Source organism: Tetrao urogallus (assembly GCF_951394365.1).
Source record: "Tetrao urogallus genome assembly, chromosome: 6".
Lineage (NCBI taxonomy): Eukaryota > Metazoa > Chordata > Aves > Galliformes > Phasianidae > Tetrao > Tetrao urogallus.
The window spans coordinates 38,199,334-38,211,312 of record NC_136819.1 but is presented as its reverse complement, the minus strand read 5'-3'; the positions used below and the strand labels follow the sequence as shown (position 1 = coordinate 38,211,312).

Genomic DNA, 11,979 nt, shown 5'->3' with positions numbered 1-11,979 from the left:
CAATCCTGTACCTGTGCATTGCCCCTGGCTCACCTGCATCGGGGCTGCCCTTGCTCCCTGTCTGATTGGCACACGTGCTGCTGGGAACAAACAGCTCTGGAACACCCTTGGAGGAGTGCCTGCTTGCATGGGGAGATTGGGTAGGGCTCAGCATCCAGCTCCTGGGGTGGCTGTGAGTGTGACACCAGGCTGATTTGAGACGGGATGCCAAGCCCTGTGCTGGCTCTGTGTGGGGTACTAGATGGCCGGTGAGGCTGTGCTTGGTTTGTAAACCTCATTCCTCAGCTGTCAGAGCCCAGGACTGCATCTTCCAGGGGTGACCCAGTACCTCTGGGGGGGGGGATCCCACTGGTGCTCCAACTGAGTCCTCTGCAGGGCTTCCCGCAGGGCCTCCAGCACTGCCAGTGTGCTTTGAGAAGCTTTGTTCATGGCTTTGTTTATGGTATTGATAATTTTCTTGTGTCAGGTTTAGGCACAAACATTCTTTCCACTGCTGCATAAGAAAGTAATTAGGTGAGGATGGAAAGGACATTCCTCTTCCTCAGAACAAAGAGCTGAGCCTCAGCTCTTATCTGGCACTGCTTGCAGCTTTCAGTAGCTACGCCAGATTCTGCCCAAGTAGATGGAGAGGTGATGTCATCCAGGAAATGCCAAGGCACCTACTGTCCCTCGCTCTGATGCCACTGCCCCACACAGACAGCTGCCAGTCCTGAGGTCAAAGTCTGAACCTGCTCAGCCTTGCTGTGGGTACCTGCAATGGGAAAGGCTGGAAGGATGCAGAGGGCAGTCAGCAGGCCCTGTGAGGGCCTGGAGGAGTGGTGAGCATGGGAGGTGAGTCTGTGTTTTATTGCAGCTCCTCCGTGCATCAGGTGGGCAAGGGGGAATAGATAAATTCATGGGTTAACATAACTTTTCTGCTAAACCCAGTGGTTGAGCTGCAACATCTGGCCCCAAGAGTCCCTATCCTGAAGGCAGACATGAGGGTACAGTGAAAGGGCTGCTCCATGCACACTCTGATACTTGTGTCCTCTTGCAGACATTCAGGAACTGCTCTCTGCATCAAGATGCTTCAGTGATCTGTACCTTCCACCTGCCTGAGCTTGGTGTAATGAGTCTGGGTTGGTGTGCGCTTGAGTGCACTCAGTGTGTTTCTCTGCCCTTCTTGCATGCAAGGGCTGCAGTAAGCAGCCTGGAGAGCCCACCCCAAATACCTCATGGTGTACAGCTGACGCTGAGCCTGTGCTCCTCGAGGAGGACCTGCTCCTGCCCAAGATGGCCAAGGGCAGTGGAGAGCAGCAGAGACGTGGCAGAGCATGAGGCCAAACCCTGACCTCCTTCTACCTACTTTCACTCTTCGCCCAGTCCTTCTCAGTGCATTTAAAGCAGCCGCTTGGAGCCACCTTTCCACCTCCATGTGCCCACACGGAGGAAAATGGAAGGGCTTGACGTCTATTGATGGATGCGACTCCTGGGAGGTGTCTCTTAGCCGAGGGACCTGGAGCTTTCAGGTGAGTCCTTTTCTACAAGTAAATGCGTAAAGTTCCGAGCAGGGTTTGGGGCTGTCCGAGAGCACAGAAACCAGACTGCGATGGCAGTAAGGCTCTTCGCACCGGGAGATGCCACCAGGGCAGTAGGCAGGAGACTGAGGAGACGCGGCGGCTCCCGAGGGCCCCAGACGTCGGGGGGCGGCGGCGCGTCCTTCTGGCGCCCGCATCCCCGCTCCGCGCCCCCACGGCAGCAGCCGCGGCCGCTGCCGCTCCCCGAGTGCTGCCGGCAGCGCCGAAGGTCGGCGGCTCGCTGCGGACCGGGCAGCGGGGGCGGCGGGAACGAGGGCGGCTCCCGAACCGGCGGAGCGTCGGCTTCCCCGGTCAGGCAAGGGTTAAGGCTTCTCCGTTGTAGTTTGTTTCCCTTTGCCAAAGTGGGTGTTGCTGGAATGTCTCCTCTGCTAAGGAGGGGGGCTGAGCCGTGTCCTCTGGAGAGGGGGGATGTCAGCATCAAAAAGACGCAAAAGGGGGAGGTTTCCAAAAATAAAACCCTCCATCCCCTCCAGGCTCTGGCAGTGCCAGAGGCGGGCGCAAAGGTGCTCGGAGCCGCCTGCGGAACGCCGGAGCTCGCCGGCGGGACGACCGCGCTCCTCCGGCTCTTCCTCCTTCCGCGGGGCCGCTCGGCAGCCCCCGTCCAGATCCCCGGCCCCGACGGGCAGCAGGTGCTGGCGGAGCCCCGCGGGGAGATGGGGCAGTGAGGCGCGTCTCCGTCGGGCGGACCGGAGCGCCAGCCCCCGGGGGGATGCCCGCCCCGCGCCGCCGGCCCTCGCCCGCCCCGCGGGCTGACAGCATGCGGGGCGCCGCGGCCAGCGTCTTGCCCCTCACCTTCGCGATCCTGCTGGGACTCGGCGACTGCCAGCGGGACCTGGCGGCGAGGCTGGAGCCCGGCGCCTCCCGCCGCGCCGAGCCCCGCCGGCTGCGGGGTCAGGCCGCGCCCCTGGGGGCGACGGGCACCGCTCCCGGCCTGCCCCGGCCGCACAGAGCCCCCCCGGAGCCGGCCGCCCTGCCCGCCGCCCTCCGCCCCCAGCGCGGCCCCGCGGAGAGCCCCAACGACGGCCGCAGGCAGCCCCCCGAACCCGGACTCGGCCCCGCGCAGGGACTGCAGCCCTCCCGGCAGCGACCCAGGAGCGCGCTCAAAGCGCGGGTCGTGCCGCGGGCGAAGGAGCCGAACGGCAGAGGGAGGATGGCGGGGTAAGTGTGCGCCGCGCGCTCGTGCCTCTCCGCTACCCTCCTCGGGCGCGGCGGGACGGCCCTCCGGGAGGGGCGAGGAGCCACGCACCCATCGGAGCCCTCTGCCAGCGCTTTGCCGGTCCCTTGCGGCCGTCCCACGCGTGCGGCGATCCGTTTGTGTGCGTCGAGGTGCGAGAGTGGGGCGGCGCCCGCTGCCCGGCGCGCGGGGCTGTGCTGTGGGTGAGAGCGCTGGGTCTGGGGTTCTGGCCCCGGTGGGTTGAGCAGCTGTGTGCTGCTGTGGGCGGTGGATGCTGCTCTGCCGCTCTCCGGGTGCCGTGCCCCGTGCTTGGCAGGCGGCTCGCTTGGCTCGGCGGGATGGAGCCTGGCTGCCGCAGCTCTTGCTGCAGGTACCTGGCCTCTTGGCTCCGTCCTCCCGTAATGGGCCCCTTGTAAGCACTCCACACGGCAGCTTCCCATGGCTTCAGCTGGCTCAGCTGCGGGAGGCTTCTATGAGTTGCCTGGCAGAGCCGCTTCCAGCTCCAGGCTCTGGCTACAGCCCTGAGGAGGTGGAGAGGAGATCATATGGCAGGGCCACAGCTGCTCTGCAGTGAAGGAGAGAGCCAGCGAGATGCATGGTGCGGTGCCGACATACCCCCAGGCTTCCTGCTCTGCAGATCTCCCTCTGATCCCCTGGGGCTGATGCCCCTCACCACGAGTATCTCTGCTAGCCAGCACAGTACAGGCCACTGGAGCCCTGGCATGGGCGGCCTGACTGACCGTGTGTGTTGGCTCTGTGCATGAACAGTGTGCAGGCTCTGGGCTTACTCTGACACGGACAGACATTCTTCTCCAATATGGGCAGGTATCTTCACTAGAATGCAAAAGGCAGCTTCACCCCTGATGTTCTTTTTCCCTTGCTTGCCTCACTGCAAACTTTTAAGACAGAGGTGTCTCCATGTACCTTCTGCATGTTCCTGTGCTCATGTAGTCCCTTACAACTACACAACCTTGCTTTTCTTCCCTGTTAAGTTTGATACATGAAGTCTTGATCACTAATGGCAGGTAAGTGGCAGTTTCTGACACACCTATGCCTTGTTTTTCCAGCCTCTTGGAGGGAGAGCGTATTGGAATGATTCCTTGGGAGACCCAGTCCTTGGCTCAGGAGGATGTTATCCTTCCTGCAGGCTGATTCTTGTCAGCCCTCCTGTGGTGGGGTGGCAGGTCTCCCTGGGCAGCGTTTTCAAGGTCCCTGTGATGCCCTCAGTGTCAGCAGCTGGACCACAGTGGCACGTGGGGCTGCTCTGAGCCTCACACTGTGCGGAAGGGTGCTGAACCTCCTTGAAAACAACATCCATCCCATAGCAGAGGGCATTGCTGTTGACCTGTTGTCAGTGAGATTCAGCTGCCTGGTGTACCCAGGGCTGCCACAGGCCTTTAAGCCCAGGAGGACGAGGAGCTGTGCCTCAGTGCTGCACTCCCTGTCCGTGTGCGCTCTGCTCTGGAAAGTGAGAGCTGAGAGGGAGAGCTGCAATCCCCATGAACGTGAACTCTGGAACATGCATCTAATGGCTTGTTGTCAATGGCTTTCCATCTCTTCTGGAGTCCAAATCAGCACTTTTTAAACTTCTCTGTGACCTGCTGCTTTTGGAGCTTTCTCACACGAAAGCTGCGCTGAAGTCACCGTCCGTGAGTAACCACATGGCGTTACTGCTCGCCGAGAGCTTGCTGCCGCCTCCAGCCGCTCTGTGAGACTCCCTTCTTCCACCTCATCCATCTTCCTACATCCCTTGCTGCACTGGACACGTTTCCATCCAGGAAACTCAGGGCCCCTAAAGAGCTTCATTTCACGATTTCATTTTTTTGCCAGGTGGGATATTTTCTGTTCTGCTGTTCGCACTGCACTCCCTCTACTCTCTGGTATGGTGACCTTCGGTTTCCCTTCCTCAGGTAGCATTGCAGGCTGTGCTACACCCTGGTGCTGTTTATTTATATAACTTCTTTGGCTTAAAATCCCAGCTGTGCGTGGGTTGCCTTTCCTCGTTCCCAAATCACAGCTTTCTGCTGGTACCTCTGGGGGCCTCACTCAGGTCATTGTGCACACTGTGAGCCTGGGTCCTGGGGCTGCAAAACCTGACTGTTAATTAGCATGATGTTCTTCTCTGCACAGCTGTCCTCTCACTTTGTTTGACAGTAGCATACCCAGAACTGAGTTTCTTGCTCAGGGACTGTTTGGATGTGTCTGGAGCGCTGCTCACGGCTGTTGGTGCTGCAGGTAGAAGCTGCTGACACTTTCCTGTGAGCATACCTTGCCAGAACTGCCTTTGGTTGCTTTCTCCCGTTCATTGTGAGGTGACTTCTGGCACAACAGCAAGTATCGCTGAAAACTGCTGTCCTTTATCACTGAGCAAGGGAAAAGATACAACACATCTCTGCCTGCTTTGCTGTGCCCTCCTTCCCTACCTGTTTCCCAGTCCCTCCAGACTGGCTTGCAGAAATTTACCAACCCCCTCGCTGCTGTGGATGAGCTATTTCTACCCAGTGCCATGGAGCAGGTGGCTTCCCAGTTCAATGTGTTTAGGCCTGTGTTTAAAGTGTTTGTAGGTTCATCCATGCAGCTTCTGGTCCATAGAATTCCTTTTCTCCTGAGTGTCAGGGTAGGCAGCTCCCAGGCCCTCGGAATGACCCTAGCACTTGCCAACTAGTGTGCTGGATGTATTCCTTACTCAAGCTGGTGGTCCTGCTGCACACCATTGTGTCCCCTATGATGTGGCCTTCTTTGTTCCCCTGCCCCATACCTTCAGTTCTTTGAAAACAAGTCCTCAGTGATGCATACAAAAGTAGAGGGGGATCAGTAACTGGGGAATACTCTGGGGAAGCCTTCACTTTTGTTGCCTACCTCACATCTGGGGACATATGGGGCTTTTTTGATAAGTAATCCCAGAGTGACAGGCTGAGAATTCCATCACCTCATCTCCCTCTTGCTTTCTTTTTGTGCCTTGTGCGCCCCAGTTGTTGGGTTGTGGATGCTGCCTGTGGTTGTGCAGTCCTCCTTCACCCCAGCTTTGTGGGATATCAGCTCGCTCTGCAGCGTGTATATAGGACTGCTCAGGCATCGAGGCAGTTAATGCTGATGTGGACTTGGCAGAGCATTTTTGGTGGCTCATCGATGCCAGCAGCCTTTTGCTAATGTTCTTCATTGGGTCTGACTGCAAATATTTCATACGCAGCTGGATGGAGTTCACTGTCATGTAGCATAAAGGCAGACCTTGTGATCTAATAGTCCCCTGGCCTTTGGTGAGGATGCTGTGAATGACCCGCATGGAGCCAGCGGCTCTGGCAGCAGAGCACTGTGCAGAGTTGAAAGATGAGGCATGGATTGCTTTTAAAGCAAATGCTGAAAAAAATGGTTCTGCTGAGTGCTTCAGAAACACTGTGTGATCACCACTAAGGCTGCGCACATGCTTAAACTATGTGAAGCCACGATCTTACTACTGTTTTCTAATTTTCCTTCCCCCAGTGCTCATTGCAGTTGCATGGCTCAGGTTTCAAATAACACTGTGAAATCTTGCTGGCTTCTCTTGTGCTGGGTGCTTGCTTACCACTTTGTGTGATGGAGACCTGACCCTGGCAGTGGCCTCTGGCTGAGGCAGCAAGGTGAGTTATGAAGGACTGGCTTACTGCGGCTCTTTTGCTCATGTTATGGGTTATAATGGTGCAGCGAGCACCATGCATGATATTTCTTAATGTGGAGGAAGCTTGTGTCACTGAGCTGGGCTAGGAGCAGCTCTGCAGGATGATCTGTGAATCCTGTAGCAGTCCAGTGTTACAGACAGCCAGGTCTCAGCACCTGAGAATATCCTGAGCCATCCCCATGGGCTGCCCAGAATGAGGGTGCATTGCTGTCCCATGGGCCAGCAGCCCCCCAGGGGTCGTGACACCATGTTGGACTGCCTGTAGTTCTTCAGTCTGGGAGCAGCCCTGTGTGCCTGGGGTGGCTCATGCCTGAGCTGTGTGCTTACCCTGGTGCTGGTGACAGCACGTGCAGCTGGCCAAGAACCACAGTAAACATGCTGTGCTCCTGAGACCCCCAGGGGCTTGCACTGCATTCTTTTCGAGGCAGGGAAACCACACGGCATTCAACCAGTGCAGATGTCAACTGAACGCTGTAACTAGAGCCAGATGTGCCTGGCACTGGGTCCCATGCAGCAAAGCCCCCGGAGCTGTTGTGCTACTGCACATGCCCCAGCTCACCTAACTGCTGTCTTCGGGCTTTCTTAGTGGAAAACAGATCTGTTCCATTTTTGCCCCACATGCTGCTTCTTTCAGCACTATGCTCCCAGCCTAAGAAGTCCTCCCTGCCTCCACTTTTGCCTGTCCCCTCATCAAAGAGGCTGTCCCCTCATCAAAGTGGAAAGAGGAGATATTCCCCTTCATGTGCTCTCTTTGCCCCCTGCAGAATTGCTCCACTCTTAATGTGCCAAGCTGTCCTCTCTTGAGGGGCGTTCCTCAGTGCTCGTGTTTCCCTTCTTCAGGGGTTGGCAGTGGTTGCCTATAGCCAGTAGGAGAGTGATGAAGGCAGGGGAGGCTCAGCTTGGGAGCAATCAGGAGTATATGTGTGAGACACTTAGACAAACCTTGAACTTTCATTCCATCAAGAACCTACAGCGGGACTCAAAACCAAAACAGCTTCTTTGGAGAAGGTACTTACCATGCCTAGAAGAAGCAACCTCTGATTATGTCAGCAAGTTGAAGTTAGAAAGAGAAAGGGCTCTGCTCTCTGAAGAGACTAGTGGAATGTGGCTGGCAAGGTATGTGCCATGCTGAGGGAAGAATGCGAGATGTGAGAGTTAAAGCAAAGGTGCTTATGCTGATGCTTGTGGTCTCTCTGCAGACCTGGATACCTGCTACAGCTCTAGAATGGTTTTCTCTATTGATTCTTACATCTTTAAAAAGCATAAGGCCTTTTGTGGGCTCTTGTACAGTTTGTAAATGAGAGTTTGCTTGGATACTTTCTTGGGAGGTCTTAAAGAAGAAATCCATAGATCTCTGGGTTCACAGACAAAAAGCTGAAAGTCAGTGCTGTTGCCCAGCCAGAACAGGTGCGAGTGAATGCAGGAATTAATCTGGCCCATGCTGTTTGCAGGAAGACACACAAAGGGTACTTTCTAGGTAAAATTTACCTGGTTAGCAAAGTACTGATCCTGAAATACCGGGTAGCACTTCACAAATTATGTGGCTTCTCAGACCTCTTCCACTTCCCATGTGAGGTGACTGAATCTCTATAGGTGAGTTTCTTTGCCAGCACCAGGGCCATCCTCGCACACCTGCTTGCCACTCTGTTTGGCCCCATACCTGGAGCTCTGGCGCTTCTAAGGCTGCCATCTTATGTTGTGGGTATTCAGGAGTGCTTGTTCAGAGCGGGATCATCTTCTGACCCTGCTGTGTTCCTGTGAAAGTCAGTCTAGAAGACAAATGTGCATGTTTCCATGGTTCCTGTAAATTCTGTCAGAAGCCCTAACTGCCTTGTCCAGCATTAGAAATAAACCACACTCCCAACTTGGTTTGCAGAGGCTTTCCAGGGCCCTCAGGCTGACTGTTTCTAACTTTGTATCTTTTGATGATCATACTTTCCCATCTACCTGGACATGCAGAGGTTATACATTCCCTATACTTTCTCTCCATGGTGAGTAAATACTTTTGGAGAGCAACCTGCAGCTTGTTATCCTGTCTCTTATGGACATGTCAATACGTGAAGTGGCAGAGAAATCAGGGTTAGCTGCCTTCTTCAGCTTTGTAAGGTGCAGTGGTGTCTCTGACAGCTGTACATGGCCTGCAATTAGCACCTGAAAGCAGACAGTGAGGGCTTGTGGGGAGGATGCTGTCTGTATAAGGGCAGTCAAAACATTCTTGCGTCAAAGTGTTAGAATTAACAACCATGGAAGTGATCTGAGCCTGCTGGAATTAGGCAGAAATTGCTTTGCACTGGAGGATTGGTGGAGGCAAATGGTCGCAGGGATATGGCTGCTGGCACAGTGGGTCTGCAGCACTCTGATGGGAGAGGATGTGTTACCTTCAACTGTGGCAGCCTAAGACCGCCAGATTGGAATGAGGCCTGATTCACTCCCCAGTGTCACAGAAAAGAATATAGTGCCGTGAGGTTGTTAAAAATGGCAGCTGCTGGCCTCAGGAGGAGGATGTTTTCTCTCAGCGCTGGGAGCTGAGCGCTGCCCCAGCTCAGAAGGCACTGTGCACACTGCTGCATTCATGCAGCCCTGGGGGGCTCTTCCAGGCACTCAAACAACTCAGCCCTTGTCCGATGGGTTTTGATCTCAGCTGCTGGTCCATCTGGAAGGAAATATCAGATGCTGCAGGAAATAATTTGACGGGTGACTCAGAGGTGCTGGCTACGGAGACCTCAGATCCCCCTTCTCATCACTCTCTTTTGTCTCTGCGTTTAGGCCGAATGTCTGTGGGAGACAGTGCTGCTCGGGTTGGGCTGTGGCTCCTGGCACAAACCACTGCATCAAACGTGAGTACAGACATCGCAGCTCCAGAAAGAATCCCCAGAAAGGCTCCATGCTGGGCAGGGGGAACAGCCTCCATACCCAGCACTTCCCTGAGCATCTGGCCTCGCTCGAGTGGCAGCAGCTGCCCAGATGTTTGGTGGGATGGAGCTCGGCGTTGTTTGCCGCGGGGTCTCACAGTGCTTCGGCTGCGCTGGGATAATTGCATTAGCAATCGCTGTTTGGGAGCAAGGGGCCAAGGGCTGACTCACCTCCTTTCTCCCTCTCCCCCTCATCCACAGAAGCCAAACGGTAGAGTGCATGCTGTGCTGCCAGACAGTGTCTGTAAACAGAGTGGGAGGCCAGCAATGGCAGCATCTTTCTCTCATTAGGGGTTTTTGTAGGAGCCGTGGATCTGGGCTCACAGCCATGCAGGCTGCTGAGCGGCTGCTCAGGTGCTGCTGTTCCTGAGTATTAATTAAAAGGACACCATCAACGTGATTGGGCCTGACAGTGTCACCCCAACAGGGGATGCGAATTCTCAGTCAAGACTTGGATGGAGACCGATGATGTGTAAACATCACCGAGTTTCCAGCTGCCTCCCTCCGTGGGCTTTTCTGCTGGGGATGCTTGGCTGTGTTTACAGCTGCCACTGCAAGCTGAACAGCCCGTTCTGGTTAATTTCTGCACTGTAATGTTGTGTAATTTTTGATCCCATGCTCTTTGGTATGGTGCATATCAGGGAAGTTAGCAGGGTGCAAGTGCAGTGGGGGGAGCCTCTGAGTGTGGTGAAGCAAGGAAGAAATTGGCATTCAGGTTGTGGGGAGGACCTCAGCGCTGGTGGGTCTGACTGAGCCTGGGTGCAGGAGGAGGATGGGCCAAATGCTTACTTTAACCCAGCTGCTGATACCTACTGAGCACAGTGAGTTCTTCCTTTTCCACCAGTTTTTTTGGGGGGACTCTTGGAGCACCTCTGTACAGTTCAAACCTCAGGCAGAATTCCCAGCCTTTGGTTTGCTCCAGCTACTAAGACTAAAAAGTGCAGTAAGGAGTGGGGAATTTTCAGAGAGCCAGTGACTGGGAGGAGAAAAAAGAGAAATATGTCACCTGGGGATGATGGCATTTGCTGGTGAAATGAAAGTAAGCTGATGGAGTTAAGGAGGATGATTTCCTTAGATAGCTTAGCAGATGCCTATCAGCTCATCTTTCACCAGTCAGATTGAAGAGCAGGGGAATGCTCTTGCTCAGACTCACAACATTAATTCACCTATTTCAGAAGTGTGTGCTGCTTCCCCAGGTAGCAGTCCTGGCTGGGCTGGTGAATGAACTTTTTTTTTTGCCATGGATATTTTAAAGTTTAAAGGAAACATTTTTATTTGGCATGCTGGGAAGGACTTAATAAACTCATCCATTTTCTAATCTTGTACGCATGAGCTCATGGTTAAAATACCTGATGAATATACAGAGTTTTTTGCTGTCTGCTATGGTCTTGGATGGTTGCATGAGTACCTAGGGCTTCTCTGCAAAATGGAGATGACATTCACGTGCTCTCTCCTTTCATCTGTCTTCTGTACCGTGACAGTAGGTTTTGTTGAGCACAGGCAGGTTTTCATTGCAGTTATGTTTTCAGTCTCTGATTCATACATTGCCATTGATTTAACTGACTGTCGTCTTGCACAGATCTCTCACTTGTATTAATTGTCTGTCCTTTCTGGGTTTTCTAAGGTAGTCAGAACTTTAGGTTAGAACTGAGATTACACATTATTTTGCATCAATAAACAAGCTATTCCACAAGCAAGTGGACTAAATCACCCCAGTGGTACAAGTCCTTCAGCACCTTCCCGGTTTTGCTGTGGATGCCTCACTGGATGAACAGATTGATTCATATTTAAATGGGACTGAGCAGAAGAACAGCCCAGAGAGCTTACAGTGAAAATCTTCACCACTCTCCTAGACCTGGAGCCTGTGCAGAGGAGCAGGGACCCTGAGTTTGAACACCATCTTGCAATATCTTTGCTTGGTTCCAGACCTGGCTTGTCTGCAAGGTGATGGAAGGTTGATTCTTGTGTCTGTCCCTTTGTGCAGTCATGCCTGCCTTACCTGGCTGGTAAACCACTCCACACTTGTCCTCTGCAACCTTATCTTGCTGCAAGGACCTTGCACACACACATGATGTGCCAGGGAGCTGCTACATGCTTTTGAACAAATGAAGGCTGTTACTGAAAATACTTCAGAAGTGTTCTAAATCTCATCTTTTATTGAGAGTTTCTGAGACACTTGCTTTTGCTTTCTCTAAGACCGCAGCCCCAGGAGCAGATGATTACATGAGACTGTAGCAAGAAGAAAGGAGTAGCTTTCATCTCACCAGAAAGTATTTGTAACTCCATGGATGGGGAGAGAGCATCATCTCTGAGCATCCCTTGAGCTCAGAAGCTACAAAGCAAAGAGGAAGTCTCTAGATGATCTCTAGATCTTCCTGTTGTCCAGAAAAGCAGCATTTCCCACATATGTATTTGTATCTCCTGGTAATAAGTGCAGTGTGAGAACAGAACTGTGGAGAGAGAGAGATGCTCGTGGATCCCCAGCAGCTGTGCCTGGTGGTGATTGGATGTCAGACCTTCTGCAGCCACCTGGGGCAGTCTTGGGAACAGGTCTGAGCAGAAGTGCTGGCTGCACACTGCAACCTGGCCATAAGGTTTCCATGGAGCTGAAGGTTAATATTTGTCTTGCATTGCAAGGTTTCATCACCTCCTGCCATCCAG

The 11,979-nt window shown here is 53.8% G+C and overlaps 1 protein-coding gene across 1 annotated transcript in view; it reads left to right on the top strand.

Moving 5' to 3' along the window:
- Nucleotides 1–2,286: 2,286 nt before the first annotated feature.
- LTBP2 (latent transforming growth factor beta binding protein 2) overlaps nt 2,287–11,979 on the top strand; it is a gene marked incomplete at both ends in the record, with an annotated part of 58,915 nt that continues 49,222 nt past the window's right edge. The window contains 2 exons of the mRNA XM_079537888.1: nt 2,287–2,735; nt 9,173–9,243. Coding sequence (XP_079394014.1) covers nt 2,287–2,735; nt 9,173–9,243 — 520 coding nt within the window. The remainder of the gene's footprint in view (nt 2,736–9,172; nt 9,244–11,979) is intronic.